This window comes from Scyliorhinus canicula, chromosome 9, assembly GCF_902713615.1.
Source record: "Scyliorhinus canicula chromosome 9, sScyCan1.1, whole genome shotgun sequence".
Classification (NCBI taxonomy): Eukaryota; Metazoa; Chordata; class Chondrichthyes; order Carcharhiniformes; family Scyliorhinidae; genus Scyliorhinus; species Scyliorhinus canicula.
In genome coordinates, this window is record NC_052154.1 from 181375722 (window position 1) to 181399967 (window position 24246).

Here is a 24246-nt window from a genome sequence, read left to right on the forward strand (position 1 = left end):
AAGGAAATCAGTGGCCACATGGGCTTTCCTGTACTGAAATTCTTAAATCCGTAAGAACAAAAATAAATGCTGGAGATTTTAGTTGATATTTTTTAATATTCTGGAGCCGCCTGCCCCAGTGAGTTTAATTATCCGCCACCAGTCATTTGGCTTAGTATCTTAGCATGTGAGTCAAAAAAATTTTTTTTTTTTGAGAGCTTATTAGTTCTCCTTTCCTATTTGTCTAATGCACCTTTGTCTGACTTAGAGCAATTTGACTTTCTCTTGGGATTCTGTCAGTGTGTCAGTCCAGGTAGCTGCTTGGTAATATGAGTTGAGGGGAATGCTTTTTCGAAACCTCCTGGGAAGCAACTGACCTCCAAAAATCACATTCCTCTGACTGGATAGCTGAGATTGTTGAGTCATAGTTCAGAAAGCGTAGGTTGAAGGAAGTTTTGACAACGGGTCACCTGGACTCGCAACGTTAGCTCATTTCTCTCCCTACAGAAGCTGCCAGAGTTGCTAAGATTTTCTCCCGCCCTGGCGAGTACATTGACGTGCACGTTACCAAGTAACTTTTCTACTTTCTATTATAAAAAGTAATGATAAGAAAAGTCTTTTGCAATGTAGCCCCCCCCCATATTTATCCCTGAGTCAACATCGCGACAAACTGTCTTGTCTTTACCAAATTGTTTTTGGGAGCTTGTGTGCAGATTGGCTGCTGAATTTCAGACTTCATAAACAAGTGACTATATTTCAGTTGTATTTCATTGGCGGTAAAGCACTCGAGGTCATGAACGGTTCTATATAAATACAAGTTCTTCATTAAGTAATCAGATATTGCTGAAGTTGTAGAGGTTTACAGCATAAAAACGGCACTTACAGCCCATTGCATCTGCACCGGTCAAAAGCAACCACCAAACTATTCTAATCTCATTTTCCAGCACCTGGCCCATAGCCTTGTATGGCTTGGCATCTCAAGTACACATCTAACACTTGTTAGCTAAAACCTGATTTAATTAAGAGGCTGATTGTTATTTCACCAATTTAAAAAAATTCATTCTTGTGATGTGGGCATCATCAGATGTAGGCGAGCATTTATTGGTCATCCCTAATTGCTCTCAAGAAGGTGGAGGTGAGTACCTTCTTGAACCGATGCAGTCCATGTGGTGGAGGTACACACGCAGTGCTGTTAGACAGAGTTTCAGGATTTTAACGTAGCGACAGTGAAGGAACTGCAATTAGTTCCACGTCGGGGTGTTGAGTGGCTTGGAGAGGAACTTGCAGGTGCTCCCCTGTGTCTGCTGCCCTTGAATATTGGTTTGGAAAGTGCTGTCTGAGAAGCCTTGGTGGGTTCCTGCAGTGCATCTTTATAGATCAGTGTTTTTCAAACTTTTTGTCCCGGGACCTGTTTTTACAACCGGCTTTACGGCCACGCCCTTTGTGACCCACCATTTTCTCTTGGTTCTCATGATCTCATTCTAAGCAGGTTCACAGTCGGAGAGGACTATGCATATATCGGGTGCAGAGTTCATCTGATTCCTTTGTGCTGTCTTTGTTTTATGAGGGGGGAAATTCAACCTCTCGCATGTAGGTTGTTGTGAAGGGCAAAAGCAGCAAAATACTTGTTTTACTCAGCACTGGATACTCCTCGGAGATGCTACTCCAGAATGCTGACAGCTCCATTGACTTGTGGCGTGTTTTTAACGTGCTGTCACAGGTGAGGTGCAGAAGTTCAGTTTCTCCACTTGGAGTCAGCTGCAAGTTAATAATTGACTCTCGGGTCTCAAATTCAAAGGGATTTTTCACCCACCGCTTCTCTCTCTCAATCTGAAATGTTTCCTCTGGAAAGGAGCGACAAAAACCTTTGATCAGCGCACCCAGATGCAACTGAATAAGATTTGCCAGTCTACTGACAGTTCCGTTAATAACACTGTTTTCTTCAATGTGTCGTAGCAGTGGGGGAATGTGGAGTAGTTTTGGCTTTCCCCTTGCACTATCCAAACTTTCAAGGACTTTTGGAAAACATCGATTTCTTCACAGTGCCAAAAGCAATCATCATCCTTCCTTTGCAATTTGAGGTTCAGTTCATTTAGAATTGAAAAGATGTTTGCAAGGTAAGACATAGTTAGCATCCAGATTTCATCAGCAAATGAACCAGCCAGAGGGGACAATTTCTCAAGGAGGAAAGTGTGGATTTGATACCTCTCTTCATAAATCTGACAAATATCCGACCCCTTGACAGCCATTGTACTTGTGTGTGGAACAACAGATGTATGTGCTCAGCCCTCCTATCAGAACACACTGCCTCAAAAAGCCTGGTATTGAATGCGCTGCGTTTATTGAAATTCACAACTTTTACAATTCCTTTCAACACCCCTTCAAGATCTCTTAGAATTCCTCTCACTGTTCTGACCAGCTGCCCCTTAATCCTTATTATAACTCTGCTGTTTTTCCCAAGTCATGTTGGCTGCTTCGTCGCTTGTGATTCGTCTGCAATGAACCCAGTCAAGCCTACACTTTGCAACCACTTAACTATTCAATGCTTCATAAATCTCTGCACCAGTCGTGTTTGCTGGTAATGTCAGGCAGCACAGCAAATCCTCAACAAATTCATTGTGCCAAACATACCTAACATAAACTAAAAAGGTTGCACAATCTGAAACGTCTGTGTTTTCATATAGTTGTATTGCGAACTTCTGTGCTGATTTTAAATGAAAAATAAGCTGATCTGCTCAATTCTCAGCAATATCACAAATTCAGGGAGCCACTGTTATCACTAGTTAGATGCTTTTCAGCTAACCTTTCATCTAGAACTGTATAAACTATGTCTATTGTTGCAGGGAGAATTAATCTCTGCTATAGTGTTGGGCATTTTCTCTTTAGCTACATGGTAAATTACCATGTACAAGGCTAATAATTGTACCTTGTCATTCAATGTAACATTTCTGATAAGGACTTCAGCTGACTATTTTAGTTCTCGCTGCATCCTTCAAAAAAAATCAAGAGGTTTGTCCTTGAATCCGCCATGCTTAGTCTTCAAATGCCTTTGATATTTTGAGGGTTTTATATGTTCATTTGCCTACATATAACTCACATGTGTTTGCCATTCTGATTTGCATTGGCACAATTAATAAGCCATATATTAAAAAATCATCTTTATGCTGCCTTTTTCCTGATTTCAGCTTCTTAATGGATTGCTCACCAGAGGCCCCGGAGCTCACGCCAGCACTGGGTGGACTCTTCTCAACAGCTCACACCACCACCGCTTTGTCCTGGTGTGGACTCTCATGAGCAGCTCCCTCCAGCGGATTTAGTTGAGAGATTCTGGCCTGTTTGTGTCTCTGGCCCTCTCTTCCTTATTACAAAGTGATACATTTTTAATTTTTCAGTGCTGGCAGCTACAAAACTGAGGAATATCTGCTAGGTGATTTTGCACCCAGAACACACATCAGGATATGGGGTGTGTGACCTGCTCTCTACTGCCACTTCTGGCGGGAGTACTCTGACATTTGCTTAAAAACTGGCTCTGGGGCAGCGCACTGATGTCAGGAGGCAGCGGTCCGCCCTCCTGGACTTTGGACCTGCGCACTGCCAGATCCGGCTGACGGGCACGCATGCGCAGGATAGCCGGCAATCTCAATATCCTGTCTCGGCCGTTGGGCGTTCCTTCCGCAATCAGGAACGTCACGACCCTCCTGACACCCGCCCAGGTCTCGCTACATTTGGACATGGACTACTTCAGTATCTGAGGAGTCAAGATTGGTGCTGAACATTGCAGTAATCAGCGAACATCCCCACTTCTGACCTTTTATGATGGAGGGAATGTCATCAATGAAGCAACTGAAAATGGTTGAGCCTTGGACACTACCCTGAGGAACTCCTACAGTGATGTCCTGGAGCTGAGATAATTGATTTCCAACAATGACAGCACAATCCTTTGTGCTAAGTATGATTCCAACCAGTGAAGAGTTTTCCCACTTCCCATTAACTCCAGTTTTGCTACGACTCATTGAAGCCAAACTCCGTGAAATATTGCCTTGATATCAAGGGCAATCATTCTCACCTCACCTTTGGAGTTCAACTCAAGTTTATGATTGAGCCAAGGCTGCAATGAAGTCAGAACTGCATGAACCAGGCAGAACCCAAACTGTGTATCGGTGAGCAAGTTATTGCTGAGCATGCTCTACTTGATAGCACTATTGATGACCCCTTCAATCACTTTATCGATGATTGAGCGTAGACTGATGGGGTGTTTGTTGGCTGGATTGGATTAGTACTGCTTTTGTGGACAGGACATGCCTGGGTAATTTTCCACATTGCTGGGTAGATGCCAATGTTGTAGCTGTACTAGAATAACTTAGCAATGGGCATAGCAAGTTCTCGAGCAGAATGCTTCTGTAATATTGTTGAAATGCTATTAAGGACCATAGTCTTTGCAATTATCAAGTCCCTTGATATCACGTTGAGTAAATTGAATTGGCTGAAGGCTGACATCTGTGATGCTGAGGACCTACAGAGGAGGCTGAGATGGATCATCCACTCGGCACATCTGGCTAAAGATAGTTGCAAATGCTTCAGCGTATCTTTTTCACTGATGCGCCCCATCATTGAAGATTCGGATATTTGTGGAGCCTCCTCCTCCAGAGAGTTGTTTAATTATCAACCATCTTTCATGACTGAATGCGGCAGGGTGGCAGACTTCGATCTGATCCGTTAGTTGTGGAATTGCTTAGTTCTGTCTATTACTTGTTGCTTGTGCTGTTTGGCAAACAAGTAGTCTTGTGTTTTGGTTCACCAGGATGACATTTCTAGGTGTGTTTGGTGCTGCTCCTGGCATGCCTTCCTGCACCCTTCTTTGAATCAGCATTGAGCCATGCCCTCCTGGCTGAGTGGTAATGGTATGGGGGATATGCTGGACCATGAGGTCACTGATTGTGGTTGAGTACAGTGCTGCTGCTGATGGTCCACAACACCTCATGGATGCTCAGACTTGAGTTGCTAAACCTGTTCAAAATCTATTCCATTTAGCACATCATCCCATTTAGCACAGTGGTAGTGCCACACAATACGATGGAGGGTATCCACAATGTGAAGAGGCGACTTTGTCTCAAGAGGACTGTGATGGTCACCTTTATTGATACTGTCTTGGACAGATGCACCTGCGGAAGCCAGATTGGTGAGGAGTACAAGTACGTTTTTCTCTCTTTTTGGTTCCATCACCACCTGTCACTGACCTCGTCTGGCAACTGTTCTTTAGGACCCGGCCAGCACGATCTGTAGTGGTGCTACTGAGCTACCCTTGGCTGACATGCACATTGATGTCCCCCACCCAGTGCTCCGCCACCCTCGGTGAGTGCTGATTCAGCAGCTGGGTTGGGATGGGGGGGGGGGTTGGAGGTAGGTTGTGGTGGTGGCGGTATGTGGTAATCAACACAGTTTTCTTGCCCATGTTAACCATATAAGACTTAAGTTGAGTACTCCAGGGCAGATCTCTCCCGACTCTTCCGCCACCTCTACTGGGTCTGTCTTGATGGTGGTATCTGGTGTAACATCTGACTGTGTGACTCTGACTGTCAGGTTTGTTGCTTGACCAATTTGTGGGACAGTCCCCACATACGAGGGTCGACGAGGCTGGGTTTGGCACTCTTCCGATGCCTTGGTCGATGCTGGGTGGTCGTCCGGTTTCATTCCTTTTAGGATTTTCAGCAGTTTGATACAACTCATTCTGGTTTGCCAGGGCATCTAAGAATCAACCACATTGCTTTGAATCTGGAGCCGCATAACGGCAAATTTACTTCCTTAAAGCAAGTAACCGATCAATAACGATTCTGTGGCTATCATGAGAGTTTTATTGAATCCAAATTTGACCATCTACCATGTTGAAATTTGAACCCAGGTCCCCAGAGCATTATCCTGGGCTTTTGGATTGCTAGTCCAGTGAAAATACTACTACTCTTACCCTTCCCCCAGTATTCATTTGCATTATATATCATTTACCTGAAGAAATTGTGTTGTAATGGATTTGTGTGATAAAATTCCAGTACTTAGAAAAATATTTTTTAAATGTCTTAACGTGTCTAAACTTGCACACAGATTAAATCTTTTGGATACCACAATACCCTCTAAAAAGAGTTGTAGAGGACTTATAAAATTAATCTTTATTGGTGTCATAAGTAGGCTTACATTAACACTGAAATGAAGTTACTGTGAAAATACCCTAGCCGCCACACTGCGGCGCCTGTTCGGGTACACAGAGGGAGAATTCAAAATGTCCAATTCACCTAACAAGCACGTCTTTCGGGACTTGTGGGAGGAAACTGAAGTACCTGGAGGAAACTCGCGCAGTCACGGGAGAATGTGCAGACTCTGCACAGAGAGTGACCCAAGCCGGGAATCAAGCCTGAGTCCCTGGCGCTGTGAAGCAACAGTGCTAACCACCGTGCTACTGTGCCGCCCACTTGATGTTTACACTTGTTTTTCTCTCTCCAGCCAGACCTCAGTTTTCGAGCAATTTGCTTTTAGTTCCGATCTCCAGCATTCGGAGTATTGTGTTTTTGTTAAGATTGTTAACTCATCCCTTTTACATTTTCTAACAGCCTCATTACTTTTTTCTGCACGTTCCAATCCATGTGTGTCCTTTCTAGATTAGCAGAACTGAGCACAACACTACAGGTTTGTCTGACCAATGCATTTGAAATCATTTAGCTTTTAAATCAACTTCTGTACAGTTGGTGATGAATATCTAGTTCATGGTTTGTGTTAATATATTAGAGATAATTTTTAGTTCTGGGAAAATTAAAGTTTAACATTCCTTGGCCATTTATCTCCTTAGAAGCTATTACACCACTAGCGTTTTCCATTTTTGGTGAAGGTTCGTCGACCTGAAACACTTGCAAGGTCAAAAATCCTGGAACTCCCTTCCGAACAGCACTGTGGGTGCACCTACACCACATGGACCATGGCGGTTCATGACGGCAACTCACCAATAAATGCTGGCTGAGCCACATTGAACAAATTTTTTTTTTTAAAGTGCTACCTAATCTTCTGAGTATTCATTTTTATTTCAGGCTCCCAGTATATGTACTCACTGTACACTAATTTAGCCATCAAGTGAATCCACGAGCCCATAAGGCCGATGATAATGTGCCTTAAGATATTACCTCATTGTTGGGTGTAAGGAAATGTATGCCGAAGCAAGGAAGAAGAGTGTAATTAGGAGGGCTTTCTGAAAGTCTGGCTATATGCTTTGAGTAAGTTTTTAAAGTTGGAGGGAGGTAATGAGTTTCCTCCAGGTGCTCCGGTTTCCTCCCACAAGTCCCGAAAGACGTGCTTGTTAGGTGAATTGGACATTCTGAATTCTCCCTCCGTGTACCGAAACAGGCGCTTGAGTGTGGCGACTAGGGGACTTTCACAGTAACTTCTTTACAGTGTTAATGTAAGCCTACTTGTGACACTAATAAATATTTTTATTATTATTAGATATGGATAGATTTGAGGAGGGTGTTATGAATTTTGGGCCGCCATTGAAATCTTGGGTTCAGTGGTGCCAGTTGCTCTTATAAGCAATTGGCTGTTACTGCCGTGCATCTACTTATTCAGTAGCATCACACAAGAATTTGACAATTATTTATTGTCTTGCGATGCAAAAATAGGAATTTGTGCCTTCCGCACTGACTTTCACATTCTAAATGCAAACTGAACAAACACTTGATGAGAAAAGGCTTCATATGAATTGATGTGAGCTGCTTTATCTTGCAGAGTAAACTCACTCTAATCATGCACACCAAAGAATATGATTTTGAATATGAAGATGCGGCATTGCCACAATTCCGGTGACTGACACAAGATCACTTCCCAACTATTGGGTGCTTGTTCCTTCTTTTTCCACAACTTGTTTGCAGTTATTTATTTGTTCAGCCACACCTTCACGTCCACCTTTGCTCTAGTTTGGGTGTTACAAAATTGTGGATCACAAGCAAGCCCCAGTGGGGTTGTGGGACATGACTTTGCAGCGAGGCCTCGTTTAAGTATGCGTATTTTTTTTCTCTATGGTCTGGTTAGCTAGTTGCCAAATGTTTGCAATGGATCATTTTGAGCAACAACATGTTTGTGTACATACTACGCAGGGTGTTGCATCATGCTTGGATTTTAACTATCAAGCCAAAATCCACAGATATCGGACCCAGTTCAGCCGCCTGAGCATGCAGATGTATGTTTGTGAAGGTGACCTATACTGCAGAATGTTGAATCCTTATGCTCATCATTAAAAAGTATTTGTGTTGGGAAATGGAGCTCTTGCATGTGTGATCGAGATGCAAAGTGAAACTTACTGAACTTTGCTCCAGCAGTGCCTCCCTCACTCCAAATTATGAGCACCCCCTACTGAGTTCTGGAAGATTTATTGATCCAACTCCTGAAGATGCTGTCAAGGTCCTTTTTCATCTGCTTTCAACAGAAAAGCTGTTAAAGTTTCTTGAACCAGTCAAGGCTGCTGCCTGTTTGGTATTTTCAAGCTTTGAGGAAATTAGGACTTGGAATACTTGTGTGCAGCTACAAATCGTAATTAGTTGTATGCAGAATGCTTTGAGATGTTTTTGAGAGAAGTGATGAGAGCTATAACTTCCTCGCAGGGGCAGTCAGTGGCAGGTTGCCACTCCACGCTGACTTGCCTGCACGAAAATGCAAAAGCGCCTATCTCGCCAGACCTTCCTGACTCGGATTGGATGAGGTTCAAACAGCAAAGCGAGTGCCTCAGCTCCAGGGGTGAAGTGTAAAAGGAGTATATATCCCCTTTTTACAGCACTAGCTGCCGTAAAGCAGGTGAGCTTAATGTCCCATTGAAAATAACAGGCCAGGGAGGAGGAGGTGTCTCCGGTAAGGGGGGAGTGCTTGGGGGGGTGGGGGGGGGGGGGGGGGGGGGGGGGGGGTTGGAAGGAGGGAGAAAGGGGAGTCGGACATGAGGTGTGAGGAAGTCTGGCGTAGGGGTAGAGGTGTTGGATATGTGGGGGGGAGCAGATTCACATCAGGGGTGTGACCTGGATGGTTTGGGGGGGGGGGGTCAGATTGGTGGCGTCAGGTCAAGTGGTGGGGAATCCTGTATGGGTGGGGTGGCTTAGTTGGGGGGGGGGGGGGGTGTTGACCCCTGGGGCATTAGGCGCCCCGTGCTGTGAGGTACTTGGGATGGCGGGGCTAGGTGCTTCCCTTGGGTGTCCTGTGTCTGAGTCTTTAAAATAATTATGTTGACGTGAGAAGTGCTTTTACCTCTCCTAACCCTTTCACAGTAACTGCGGACGCGAATCACGGGCCGCGTTGGGCTCTAGCCTGAGTGCAGCACGGCTGGAGAATGCTTGCAGTGACCTCCAGCGAGCCTCCTGGCAGACTCCGCGCTTCCCGGGATTCTCCAAAGTCCTGCAAGACGTTGGAGTTGGAACTGCGCCCCAAATGGGCATGACCGAATGATGTTCGCAGAAGTAGGTCGCAAACCTACTTACGACCTAGCTATGCGGGATCCAATGGCCTCGTTCGATTGACTGGCCTCCCCAGGGAGGCTGCAGCCGAACGTCGATCAGTGCTGGTCCAAACAAATTAGGACCAAAGGGAATGGCACCCGGGGAATCTCCCAGGCCACCGGAGACCCCAAGGTGGTCAGGTTAAATGCAGGGCGGCCCCCTGGCTTTCCCCCGGAACACGGGCACCTTGGCATTGCCCAGCTGGCCCTGACACTGCCAAGGTGCCCAAGTGGCATTGCCAAGGCAGCAGGAGCACTGCCTGGATGCCAGGGTGGTAGTGTATGTTGCCCGAGTGCCAGGGTGGCACTGCCAAGTGTTGGGGGAAAGGGGGCCATGCCCATGAAATGAGGGTGGAAGGGGGAGTTGAAGGGTAGGGGAGTGCAGGGCAGGTAAGTAGGGGCCTCCGGGAGGTTGAGTGGCTGATGGGTGGAGGTCCCAGCAGGAAGAGGGTGCGCTAAGGGGGGCTTGGTGGGGCCTGAAGAGGGAGGACCCCCAGGGATCCTATAGCGTGGTGTCCTCACTTGAGGGGTGTGGAGTAATGTCCATGAGTGTGGGGGGTGACATTGCCTGTGGGTGGGTGGTGTGGGGGACCCACAAGCTCACTTGGAGATTGGGGCACTCTTTTAAAATGGCAGCCCGATCCCGCTGTTCAGCTCCCCAGTGCAAAAAAAAATTCTGAAAGTGTGGTCTAAACCGGTGAGAAATCGTCTTTGAGTAGCAGTGGGGAACTATCCGGAGCCGCCGGGAAACTCCCTGAAAAACCCGCCGCAAATTAACTTAAAAATTCTTTTGGGAGAATCAGGCCCCATGATTCTCAAACTGGCAGAAACATCAGAAATTGGTGATTGAAATCTCTTTGTCGAATGGTTGCCAGTGCACGCAGCTGCCAGGGAAAGTCAGCCTTTGTAAAAATGTATTTTGAAATTGTTGGAAGAAAGTGCCATAATGTTTCTTTTTTGGCAGGTGGATTCCCCTCTTAACTTGAAACATCCCCATGATCTGGTGGTGTTTATGAGACAGGAAGCGACAGTCAACTACCTCAAAGAGTTGGAAGTAGGTTATGAAATCCTTTTTATTTGACTAGATACGAGGGAAGAGAAATTTTAATAAAACGCAGCTGGAATGTTAGGATACTGCCATTAGAAAAGGTTAATAAGTTTTGTTTTGTAATAATGACTAAAGGATACTGGTAGTAATTTGAAGGGCTTTACCATCTGACATTCAAGCCGATTCATCTTAATTGTGAACTTCCCCATCTTAAGAGTAGTCTTGGAATGGCTTCTTCTGCTATCTCAAGCTTTTTATCGAAAATTCTTTCTCTGAGTTTTTACTTCTTTCCACTCGGATTTTGAAGCACTGAAAATTTTCAATTTGGTTAATGCAACAGGCATTAGAAGGTTTATTATGAAGAGCCCAGCCTTTAGATTTATTTGTTCTGCAGATTTGGATTTATGTGGACTGAATCCAAACCGTGGCAGACTGAACTTCATGAGAATTCAGAGGGGAAGGAATACATAATCTGAACAAAATTGCTGTGGAGACCACACAAAAAGGAGTAAAATCTATATCCGATTAGAATCTTGAGCATGTCATATCCTTGTGGGTACCAGATTAGAGATCCTACTGAATGACACAAAGGTATGCAGACTTGGTATATTAGTTGTCAGATGCATTGCTTCACGGGAGAATGGGACATTTTCGGTGAAGCCAAGGCCATTAGAATCATCCGAGTGTAACCAAGGTTGAAAATGGGTTGACATGTCTAGCAAATAGAAGAAAAGGTCCACTGAGCTGTCTTGGTTGTGTGGTTATACACTCCTCCCCAGCATACCAGCTTCAGTATGTAACATTGGGAGCAGAATGCCAGTTCATTTCATCTTCCTTTACAACGTGTTGAAGTGACCGCTGTGCACAGGGTATTTGAATGAAAAGAAAGAGAAAGATTGCTATTAAATCAAAAGGATAAATAATACAACAAAAGTATCTTTGTCATTTTTGTTTAATTATTTGTTAATTGCAAGCTTCCATTTCTGACATCTAAGTTGACAAAACACTCATTGATTAAGCAAATTTGATTAGTAAAAGAAGAGTGTGGATCCCAGGAAACTTGGCTACTATTCAAGTTGCAACCAAAGATATATTATTAAGTCTAAATGAGTCCAGTTATGTGTATTTGAGTATTATAACATAAATTGTTCTAATCTGAAAACATTTATAAATTGTTTTAAGTGTCTTCGTTGTGGAACTGTGCATCCTCAGTAATGTAATGTTCAGATAGGAAAGTCTTTCACCATTTCAAAATATTAATTTAACCCTTCTCTGTACACAGAAACATTTAGTAGCTCAGAAAATTCACATAGAAGAAAATGAAGATCGAGACACAGGTTTGGAACAGAGACATTACAAAGAGGATTCCGACTGCATTAAAGCCAAGGTGCCTCTTGGGGACCTCGATCTGTATGATGGAACATACATTTCTCTCGAGAGCAAGGATATAAGGTCTAAAAAGGCATTTTGAAAAAGTATTTTCTTTACCTCCCTATCGTTCCTTCCCACGGGGCTGGTTTAGCACAGTGGGCTGAACAGCTGGCTTGTAATGCAGAACAATGCCAGCAGCGCGGGTTCAATTCCGTACCGGTCTCCCCGAACAGGCGCCGGAATGTGGCGACTAGGGGCGTTTCACAGTAACTTCATTGAAGTCTACTTGTGACAAGCGATGATTATTGTTATTATTATTATATTCACCAGAATATTTATTTAGTCTCTACAGAGCCAAGTGGCTCGATGATCTTTAATCCTTCCTTTAATTTACTAGGTGAAGTCTAAGCAAAGCAGCACCTCCAAGTCACTGACCATTGCAAACAGCTCAGAGAATACTTTGTGCTTAGTGCCATTTCTGTTCTCATTATACTGCAGTCGTTGTAGTGATGTCAGTCATGAATGAATATAGGAGTAACTCCAAATGAAACTCTGAAAATCAACATTCAGGTTCTGCATTGATGATACATATGGGAGCTACTTGAGAAGGTCATGGTTTGCTTACTGCCACGCAGCTAATGCTATAATTTTCTAACTGGGTTACCTCCCAATTGACATCCAGCTTCATCCATGGCTTTGATTTCCAGGATTTCTTATGGAAATGATCCAATCTTAAGCCAGTTGGTGAAGAATGACGCTAGATACTAATGCTTTTCTTAATTTGTTTATTCACAGAATGAAGCATAACATGTGTCTGCCTCTTCTTCCGACTTACTCTCAGCAGTTTCCCTTAATGGCCTTTTGACTACCCATGGAATACTTATAAATCCATAACCCCTTAAAGGGGCAAGTTTCTCTTCAAACAATGCCCTTCACCATTGTATCTTAACATAATTAACATACTATTAACAGAACGGCACGGTAATAGTGGTTAGCTCTCTTGCTTCACAGCGCCAGAGTCCCAGGTTCGATTCCCACTTGGGTCACTGTCTGTGCAGAGTCTGCACTTTCTCCCCGTGTCTGCGTGTGTTTCCTCCGGGTGCTCCAGTTTCCTCCCACAGTCCAAAGATGTGCAGGTTAGGTGGTTTGACCAATCTGAATTGCTCTTGGTGTCCAGAAAAGGTGAGGTGGGGTTATGGGGATACGATGGAGGGGTGGGCTTGATTTGGGTTCCAAGAGTCGGTGCAGACTTGATGGGCCGAATGACCTCCTTCTGCACTGTAAATTCTATGATTCTATGATCTAAATGTAAAGTCGCCATAGTCCCAGATGGCCATAGCTGCTTTCCCCTTTGAGGGGGAAAGCTGATTGGCGGTGATTTACCCTGAGGAATACCACATCTCAGGCGAGCGGCAAGGTTGAGAAGGCGGGCCTTCATGAACACCTAGTGTCTTCATGGTAACATTAGATTTGTTGCCTAATGCAAAGGACATTTGAAATGTTACGCCTTGCATCAGAGGTGAACTGGTAATGCAAGTTACAGTAAATCCCACCTTTTTTTCCTGGTCTCATATAGGTGGCATTAATTCATATACTGTTATTTAATTAGTGTTAAATGTGAATCAAAGCCAGGAGCTCTATCTACAGTTGTTCACCAATCAACTTTATTATCTAAAAATAGGTACTCCAGAAGTAGTGAATAAAAATATATATTCCTCTTTTTAGATGAAATTCCACTACTTTTGGACTGTAACTGCACACCCCAAGAGTTGACTGAATTCTTTGTTTTATAAATTTAGAGTACCCAATTTATTTTTCCAATTTAGCATGGCCAATTCACCTATCCTGCACATCTTTGGGTTGTGGGGGTGAGACCTACACAGACACTGGGAGAATGTGCAAACTCCACACAGACAGTAATCCGGGGCTGGGATCGAACCTGGGTCCTCGGTGCTGTGATGCAGCAGTGCTAACCACTGTGTCACCGTGCCGCCCTGTCCGAATTCTATATAACGTAGATTGAGAAGTGCTGCATTGGTAAGACTTTGAACTTAAATCTGCAGTAAATGAATTGTGAAATTAAGACTCCACTAAAAGAAATGACTAATTTATGCAAGGGCTCTAATTCTTTCTCTGGGTATTAATTTATAAGCTTGCAACTTTAAATGGGTATTTTGTCATTTTTCCCCCATATATGTATGGGGACAAAAATCTATATATTTATATATATACATATATGCATATTTGTGTATGTGGGTGTATCGATATAGAACTGTACAGCACAGTACAGGCCCTTCGGCCCATGATGTTGTGCCACACTAGTCTGAAACTAAGATCAAATCAACCTACTCCCAGTCATTCTAGTGCACTCCATATGCCTATCCAATAACCACTTGAAAGTTCCTAAATTGTCCGACTCCACTACCATAGCTGGGAGTGTGTTCCACGCCCCAACCACGCTCTGAGTAAAGAACCTACCTCTGACATTCCTCCTATATCTTCCATCATGAACCTTATTGTTATGCCCCCTTGCAACACCTACATGCATCTGAGGGAAAAGTCGCTGAACGTCCACTCTATCTATCCCTCTCATCATCTTATACACCTCAATTAAGTAAGAAGTCTTACAACACCAGGTTTTAAAGTCCAAATTGTTTGTTTCAAACACTAGCTTTCGGATCACTGCTCCTTCCTCAGGTGAATCACTGGGTCACTGTCTGTGCAGAGTCTGCACATTCTCCCCGTGTCTCTTTGCAGCCTACAGCAGCCCTCCACATTATCCACTACTCCACCAATCTTGGTATCATCAGCAAATTTACTAACCGAACCTTCAACTCCATCATCCAAGTCATTGATAAAAATCACAAATAGCAGAGGACCCAGCACTGATCCCTGTGGTACACCCCTGGTGACTGGGCTCCAGGATGAAAATTTACCATCTACCACCACCCTCTGTCTTCCATGTGATAGCCAGTTACTGATCCAATCGGCCAAATTTCCCTCTCTGCCATGCCTCCTTACTTTCTGCATGAGCCAACCATGGGGCACCTTATCAAACGCCTTACTAAAATCCATGTATACGACATCAACTGCTCTACCTTCACCTATGTACTTAGTTACCTCCTCAAAGAATACAATGAAACTTGTGAGGCAAGACTTGCCCCTCCACATCCATGCTAACTCTGCTGGATTAAGCTGTACCTTTCCAAATGATCATAAATCCTATCCCTCAGGACACCCTTTCCAACTTACCTATGACCGAAGTGAGACTAACCGGCCTATAATTCCCAAGGTTATACCTATTCCCTTTCTTGAACAAGGGGACAACATTCGCCTCCAGTCTTCTGGCACTATTCCTGTAGACAGTGAGGACATAAAGATCAAAGCCAAAGGCTCTGCAATCTCATCCCTCGTCTCCCAAAGAATCCTAGGATATATCCCATCAGGCTCAGGGGACTTATCTGTCCTCGGGAATCTCAAAATTTCTAACATCTCTTCTACCTCCTCCAGCCTACCAGCCTGTATCACACTATCCTCAACAACATGGCCCCTCTCCTTTGTGAACACTGAAGGAAAGTATTCATTTAGGGCCTCTCCTATATCTTCTGACTCCTTGCACACGTTCCCACTACTGTCCTTGACAGGCCCTAACTTCACCTTGGTCATTCTTTTATTCCTCACATAACTGTAAAAAGCCTTGGGGTTTTCCTTGATCCTACCCACCAAGGACTTCTCATGCCCCCTCCTAGCTCTCCTAATCCCTTTCTTGAGCTCCTTCCCAGCTATCTTGTATCCCTCAAGTGCCCTAACTGGACCTTGTTTTCTCATCCTTACATAAGCGCCCTTCTTCCTCTTGACAAGACATTCAACCTCTTTTGTAAACCATGGTTTCCTCACTCAACCATTTCCTCCCTGCCTGGCAGTGACATACATATCAAGGACACGCGGTATTTGCTCCTTGAACAAGCTCCACATCTCAATTGTGCCTATCCCTGACAGTTCCTGTTTCCATCTTATGCTCCCCAATTCTTGCCTAATCGCATCGTAATTACCCTTCCCCCAGTTATAAACCTTGCCCTGCCGTATGTTCCTATCCCTCTCCATTGCTATAGTGAAAATCACCGAATTGTGGTCACTATCTCCAAAGTGCTCTCCCACAACCAAATCTAACACTTGGCCCGGTTCGTTACCATAGATTGCCCCGGTTCATTATTCATACATATATTTGTATTTTTAAACCAATTTGCCTTTCAGTAGTTTTGCTTTTTACGTTGCTACAGCGTCTTGTAAACTGCAGAGATTTACACATAGTTCTTTTCTTGTAGCCCTGAAGAATACATTGATGCAAAAGCCCCATTGCCTCCAGATCTGGAAACACCAGAGTGTACAAAGATGATGGAGCTTCCATTTAGTATTCATGCCTTTCAGCACTTGAGGGTAAGTGCTTTTCTGCAGGCTCATTTGATCAGAAGGGGAATTGAACTTAAACTAACACACCTACCTAACTAGTTACAGCTTTAACTTCTGATGGGTTGTTTCGGGAACAGTCATTTAAAATTTTAATAGTTCCAGTGTAAAGAAACGGCACCAGCAACTTGCATCAGTACTTTGAATGTAAAAAAACCAAAATCTAATTTCTTTGCACGGGGAAAATAGGAGAGACTGAGGAGGTAGTGAGGAGTTAATGGGTGTGCTGAAGAGAGCATTGATGAGTGATTTAGTAAGTATGGAAAGAAGCAGCAGGAAAAAGTGACATTTTGAATCTAAGCCTAGAATCCTGTTGGATCCAAGTTCTGCTCAACTGTAGGTATCGCAAAACTCTGCCTTTCAAGCTTTACTTGGTTGCATGTACAATGACAGCCCTGGAGTTCCTATGAAGGAAGTGTGCACCTCTAATTGGCAATTTAATTTTATTTCCAGAGTGTGCCAGTAACTGTGAAACAACAGTGGTGTTGTTATTTAACTGAGATTTTTAGATCTCTCTCTGCCTCTGATCAAAAATTTATGTGGAATAGTACGTCGTACAGCATGTCCCTTGAGATTTGCATTCAGCCAGTCCCATCTGAGGAGCCTAAAAACGACCCTGTGCTGGTTACAAGGGTTCGGAATAAATTAAGTTTGAGCAGTCCCATGTTTACAGTGAGTGTTTTGTATCCGTTGCCATTTTCACTCTCAGCGACAGTAAGAAAAGTGTAAATTCACTCCGTTCAACATTAAATATTGAAAAAGTAGTTTGAGTTTAAACCAGCATCTTGTAAGGGATTTCTGAATGCTAACATGTCAGAGTGAAATAATATTGACGCTCATTTTAACCCAGTTTCTCAAAGTAACCAATTTTATGTAGCAGGGTTAACTGTCCATTTGTTCCAAGGATAGTCTTGTACCAACAATTAGTAATATAGAGTATCATATATCGCATGAAGGACAAGAAAAGTTGTTACCAATTTAGACTTTAAAACTATACCAGAACAGAGCAAATTGGTTATAATAGAAAACATGCAACTTTTTATTATTCCAAATTTTGGGATTTGAAAATTGAAATGCCGAGTAATAAATAAAACTTTGTTCCTAGGGTATCCAAGAACGGATTAATCTTACAGCACCAGTATTATCAAAAGAAGATCCTATCTTTATCAGCTTGTCGAGAAGATTAGGGAGAAGTATTGAAGAAATAGGGCATAGAATTAATGCAGCCTTGTTGAAGGTACAGTTGACATTTTTTGTCCTTATTTGAGCAATGTGCCTTTTATTGGCTGTCAATGTGTGAACGAAGTTGGCGTAAGCTGTGCCAGCATTCCTTGCAGCATACCTGTTCGAATAAAGCAATTGATCATGCCAGTTCTTTGAAAATGCTGTCCATTTGTCCCCATTCTATTGCACTTTCCCTATCGTACAAGTACAGTGTACAGTGTATCACATCTTGCTATCTGAAAACCAGCCATATACTAAAACTGCCTTTTCCAGTGCTTTTGAGTGTTCCGCGCGACCCTTGGCCCGAACTACCCAATCCGAAACACGGCACAGTCTTCGTCACATGGTTGTCTGTTTTGAGACATTGTACCTATATTGTAATTTTTTTCCCCAATCAAGGATTTACCTAATTCCCTTTGAAAGTTAGCATTGAATCAGCTTCTAACACACTTCTAGCCAGTACATTCCAGAATATCATAACCTGATCTCCTTGATGGTTATTTTAGCAATTAAATCTGTGTCCTCTTGTGACTGACCCTTCTGTTGAAAGCAGTTCCTCATTATTGCATGATTTTGGGCACCTCCATTATCTCCCTCCTTAACCTCTCTGCCCTAAGAAGAACAACTCCAGTTCCTCTAGTTTCTCCACATCAGGACTGCAACCCTGGTATCGTTCTAGTAGATCGCTTCTCTAAGGTTTTGACATTCTCCCAAAAGCGTGGTTCCCAGAATTCAGCATAGAATTCCAGCTAATTGCTACCTAGTGAGTCCACCCTACCCTCTGTCTGAGACGGATTCTGCTCATCAGCTGGGAGGACAGGCATAGATGTCAGCATTCTTGAAAGATCAAGAGCACCAGCATCGAGGCCATGGTCATCTGCTAGGCCGACCACTTGCTGAGGATGTCAGAGTCCCAGCTGCCAAAGCAAATCTCCTTGGTTCAGCTGTAGGAAGGCTTCCGGGCAAGAGGAGGACAAAGGAAGCACTTCAAAGACATCCTGAAGGCTCACCTAAAGAAATGCAACATAGACGTCAATGCCTGGGAGACCCTTACTCAGAAGAGACCTACTTGGAGGAACCTTCTGATGAAGGGACACAATTCTTCGCAAACACCCAACGGCAAGAGGAAGTCTGGAAAAGAAATTCCAGCAATCTCGTGTCCAAGGACTAATGCCACCTCCTGGAAACACCTGCCAAGTGTGTGGTCAGAGATGCGACTCTAGGATAAAGTTCATCAGCCATGCAAGGATCCTAAGAACCCATGACCAGTGACATGGAGATTCTTAGGTGGACATTCACATCTGTTAGCTCGTGATCACCAAAGAAGACCTAGTGATTCATGAAGTAAATGAACCAGTGGGGAGATGATCTTTGAGATATGGTGAGGAATGCACTGTCTGAAAAAGTGGTGGAAGCAGATTATATACCAGCTTTCAAATAGAATTGGATAATTTGTTTAATGTTATACTTCTTGTTTCTATTTATAAAACCAAGGGTGCCCTGTCCTTTTTAGCAGCATTTTAAACTTGCACTGCCACCTCTAATTCTTTGATTACAATTGTCTCTGTTCCTGTTCCTCTCTCAAATGTATCATTTAATTCATATTTCTTCTTCTCAATCTTCTTATCAAAATGCTTCACTTCATACTTCTCTGCACTAAATTCAATGTTCCAATTTATCATTACTCTCCTCAGTATTATTCCCAAGTCTCATCAATCTGAAAACTTAAAAATAATCAGAAAGAGCCAGTAGTCCTACTACTAACCCTTGGCTTCTGCCCGGTCTGGGGATAAAAAAATGTTCACCGCAACTCTCTACTTTCTGTCCTTTGGTTAATTTTATGTCCTTACAGCCACTGCCACTTTAAACACATGGGTTTCAATTCTGCTAATAGGTTTATGTTGTAGTTTATCAAAGATCTTTTGAAAGTCTGCATACAAATCAGCCACATTACCTTCCTCAATCCTCTTTGTTACTTCATCAGAGAACTCAAGCAAGTCAATCAAACATGCTTTATCTTTAACAACTTATTTATTACTCCATAAAAGTGGCAATTAGCAAAAATCTTTCTTGGTGCCTTGTAAAGTTAATACACCTTTTGAATTGCAATGTCTTGTGCAGAGTGTAGATTTTTCAACCATTTTGAATCACTAGTAGATGTCTATTGTGCAAATGAGGCAAAGCCATTGTTCTACATCAGAAGTATAAATCTGATACCAATTAGTTACTGCCCATTTATGAGTTGGAGACACGGAAGTACCTGGTTACGTTCTTGTTGTTTCTCTTCCTGCACTTCGTGGTGCACAAGGCAGATTTTCATCTGTTTACATAGTTCGCCTTTCCTGCAACGGGTCGCTAGCTTGTCGCCCGATGCTTCTAATTTGAGGGATGCCACTCCGCATCAAGTCTCCTGCTCTTATCGCCATTGGCTTTTGGAATGATATTTAACCTGTTTAGCTGCGTTATGAGCACACATTCCTTGACCATCAAATCCTGGGGTGGAACTTGAACTTGGAGCTTCTGACTTAGGCAGAAATGCTACCCACTGCGCCACAAGACCTCTCACCTGGTTATATAGTATGTCCAAAATGTTCATTACAATGCGATCTAGTTGTGAAGTTAGGGTTACATGCACATCTGCTGTCGCCTCTGACAGCATTTCTCTAAACCCAATTATATGTTATCCCTCCATTCACTTGTTCCAAACGGGAACATTGAGGAAGGGTAGACTAGTTTTGGTCTCCACAACTTCCAGTAGTAATCATTTTCAGCTGCTGAACTCGTTTAGCTTGAAATAACGTTTTTCCTCATTAAAAAATGGCAGGGAAACAAAATAATGATGGCATTCCCAAAAGAAAAGCCCAATACATATTTGTGATTTTAAAATTTCCATAATTTTAATGGGAGTTTTCCAAACCCATTTTCACTAACTGTATTTTGAGCTTCGTGGAAAAATTAATTTGCCTGGTTTATGTATATAGAAATTACGTTGAATAGTATGGGATTTTGTGCCTTAACATTTTGAAATCCGCCATATGCGTACTCACCAAATTGCCACATCAGTTCTAAATGTGCTACCCAAATGCCATGAAGCTTAAACTGCTTCAATAATTTCGAACATTGTTTGAGGACTGTAAAACATGGACAAATTTTATTGATCTGAAAGAATTTGATCAATATTCCTTTTAAATTTATACTGTTTGCAAACCCAAGTAGGAATTATTAAAGCAGTGCACCTTTCCATGAATAATAGAACTAAATTGTTCAGTTCAGCCAGTAATAGTTAAGTGCAGTAATTGCAAGGTTCAAATCATTCGGTGCGAGTTTAATGCCATATCCTGATGTTTTCAGTCAGCTTAATGTCACAAATTGGGTGAAAATGGTTGATTTCAAGACCCGGAAATATATAAAGCATATCAATTGCTGTTAACCAAATGCTTGTATTATAAAAATGTTTTAATTATATTAGAATACATCATCGTGGGTGCTGTATAACATGGCTTCCTTTTACTGGAGGATGAAGAATGAACCCTACCAGGTGGTGGAATGTGTCGTACGGGCATTGCATTTCTCTCCACGGTAAGCTTTCAGAAACCAAGTGAGAAAACTTTTGTGATAACACAAAACTTAATACCTATCTCCTGGGATCTTGGCCAGTATTTCTATCTCAGCCAAAGCCAGCAAAAAAATAGATTGACTGGTTACTTTTCTCAGTTGATTTTTGTAAAATGGCTGCCTAGTTTATCAATGATACTGATTGTAATTTAAGAAGTAACTCATCGGAGCGAAAATGTTTTGGGTCGACTTTGGTAAGGTGGTAAGATTCTGTATGTATACATGGAAACATACTTGGAAAATAGAAGTAGGAGGGGGCCAATCCGCCCTTCGAGAGTGCTCCGCCATTCATTGTGATCATCAAGTTCAATACCCTGATCCTGCCTTCCCCTCATATCCCTTTAGCCCTAAGAGCTTTATCTAATTCCTTCTTGAAAATACACACTGTTTTCGCCTCAACTACGTTTTTGCGGTAGTGAATTCCACAGATTCACCACTTTCTGGAGAAATTTCTCCTCGCCTCATTCCTAAAAGGTTTACCCTTATCCTGAATTATGACTGATCATGTACCTCAAGACCACTTTCCCGTGCTAGCCCTTGATGTCAATAATCTCTATAAATCTAGTGACTGTTTTCTTGAGGATCCACAGCTTTCTGGGGGAGAAAATTCATAAGATTCACCACCCTCTGAGTGAAGAAATTCCTTTCCCCCTCAGTCTTGAATGTCATACTCCTTATTCTGAGTCTATGTCCCCTGATTCTAGGGGAAACATCCTATCTACCTCTACCCTGTGGGCCGTAATAATTTTGTAAGTTCCATAGAGATCACCTCTCATTCTTTGAAACTCTAGGTATTACAGGCTTAGTTTCCTCAGTCCCCTCATACGAAAATCCTGCCATCCCTGCAGTTAGTCAGGTGAACCTCTGTTGCAATCGTTCTATGGCAAGTATGTCCTTCGTTAGATCAGTAATGTTCTATACAATTACAGCAAAACATCTTTACTCTGTACTCAAATCTCCTTGCGATAAAGGCCATACCATTTGCCTTCCTAATTGATCGTTGCACCTGCATATGTTTGCTTTTAGTGACTCCTGAGCAAAGGCACCTAGGATCTTTTGGACACCACACTTCCTACCCCTGTCCATTTAATAAATATCCTGGTTCTTTATTTTTTTATTCCAAAATGGATAACTTCACACTTATTTGCATTAGATTCTATCTGTCATCTTCCTGCCCATTCATTTAGCATGTCCAAGTTCACTTGAAATCCCTTTGCATCCTCCTCACAGTTTATATTTTCACCTAGGTCATCAGCAAACCTGGAACTGTCCCCTCCTCTCAACGGGAGCTCAAGGTCCCAGGTACATCACTTGTGAGGTGCAGATAGCCATGAAAGTTGACCTTTTATGCAACAATATGCACCGTTTTGGATATAAGTGAACCTGGAGCTTGGATGCATGTTGTATCTGGCAATCCACCTGAGTTTTTCTTGTGCAACCCTGCTGTGTGCAAAATTGCCACTAGTTTTTAACCAAATGACAGACCACTGTGTACCAGCAGTACGTTTCACATTAAATTAGCAAAACAAAAGGAATAAATATGTTTTACCCAAAGAAACGCTTGCTCAAGTGACTACTTATAATACAGGGAAGGGGGTTAGATACTGCACTTGGGGTGAAGATCAACCGATACGGGGGGAGGGGGGGAAAAGACGGGATCAGGCTATTGAGTATTATGATCAGCCGTGATCATACTGAATGACAGAGCATGCTCGAAGGGCTGAATGCTGGCCTCCTGCACTTACAGTCTCTGTTTCTATGTTCCCAGAAGCAAGACAGTTGAAAATCTCTGCATTACAATGTGTGTATATTTTTTTTTGAACAGGCAGCATAAAGATATAGCATTGATGAATTTGGCCAATGTCTTGCACCGCGCCCATTTCTCAGCAGATGCAGCTATATTGGTTCATGCAGCATTGGATGTATCCACTGACTTCCTCACAAGTCATTATACTCTTGGAAACATTTATGCTGTAAGTATACTGAATCTTTTCTCTGTTTAATTTTGTGTCCATTCAGGTTAGTGTGCTTAATGTCTTTAAAGTTTTATGCAATTTTCTTCTTTACATTTATCGTCCAAAATTTCTGTATAAGTAAAATATTACTGGAAAAGAGACATGGTTGCTGAGGTTTTTCATCTTGCACTCATCAAGACAAACGTCAAATGTATTGTTTGCCCTGATGAGTGCAGTGCAAGATGAAAAGCTTCAGCAGCATGTCTCTTTTAGCAATATTCAAGTTCCAAATGAAATGAAAATCGTTTATTGTCACAAGTAGGCTTCAACTGAAGTTACTGTGAAAAGCCCTTAGTCACCACTTCCTGCCGCCTGTTCGGGGAGGCTGGTACAGGTTCTCTACCACCAATCGACAGTCATATTAGAGCCATGGGGATGATTGTTTCCTCTTGTGGGAATGTGTGGGAGACTGGAGGTAGGGAACACAGTTTAAGAATAAGAGGTCTCCCCTTTAAGGAGAATTTATTTTCTCTGAGGGTCAGTAGTCTTGCCAGCAAGCAACAGGGGGCTGGGTCATTCAATTTATTCAAGGCTGAGTTAGATTTTTTGATAGATCAGGGTCAAAGATTATGGAGGGCAGACTGGAAAATCCAGTTGAAACCGCAAGCAGATTATCTGTGGTCTTATCGAATGTCAGAGCAGGCTTGAAGAGCTGAATAGCCCACCCCTGCTCCCAAGTCCTACATTCTTATGTATGTTCCAGTGTACATTTGTGGCATAGGTTTGTTATTTGAATTGCGAAAATATGTTTTCAACGATTCCTATCCTGCGTACACAACTGTCTTGTTAACGACTTGTAACAGGTGAATCGTTTGATTATTTATGGAGTGGCCACAGGAATTTCTGTACTATGCTCCATCATGTGAAATCCTAATTGTTTCCTTGGTGTTGGTGTAGTCAATGTGTGAACTATGACATTTTTCAGCTGCAGGAAGAATTTGGAACATGTCGACCATGTCAAATATTGTGTAAACCTTCAAGGGGATTCGCTTCTATTACAAGCAACAGGGATAAAA

General features: G+C 42.8%; 1 protein-coding gene across 4 annotated transcripts in view; it reads left to right on the plus strand.

Annotated features, from left to right (window-relative positions):
- Window positions 1–24246, plus strand: part of ttc17 (tetratricopeptide repeat domain 17) — a 107904-nt gene that overhangs the window by 11145 nt on the left and 72513 nt on the right. For 2 of the 4 annotated variants that reach the window (XR_005461950.1, XM_038808275.1), the window contains exons 2-7: window positions 10455–10544; window positions 11821–11990; window positions 16235–16346; window positions 17482–17613; window positions 21070–21179; window positions 23041–23188. Coding sequence is in view for 3 of the 4 variants with exons in the window: in XM_038808275.1 (XP_038664203.1) it covers window positions 10455–10544; window positions 11821–11990; window positions 16235–16346; window positions 17482–17613; window positions 21070–21179; window positions 23041–23188 (762 nt within the window). In the remaining variant the exon portion in view is untranslated. Of the gene's footprint in view, window positions 1–8612; window positions 8803–10454; window positions 10545–11820; window positions 11991–16234; window positions 16347–17481; window positions 17614–21069; window positions 21180–23040; window positions 23189–24246 lie in introns of all 4 variants that reach the window. The other 2 variants (XM_038808276.1, XM_038808278.1) reach the window with 2 other exon arrangements.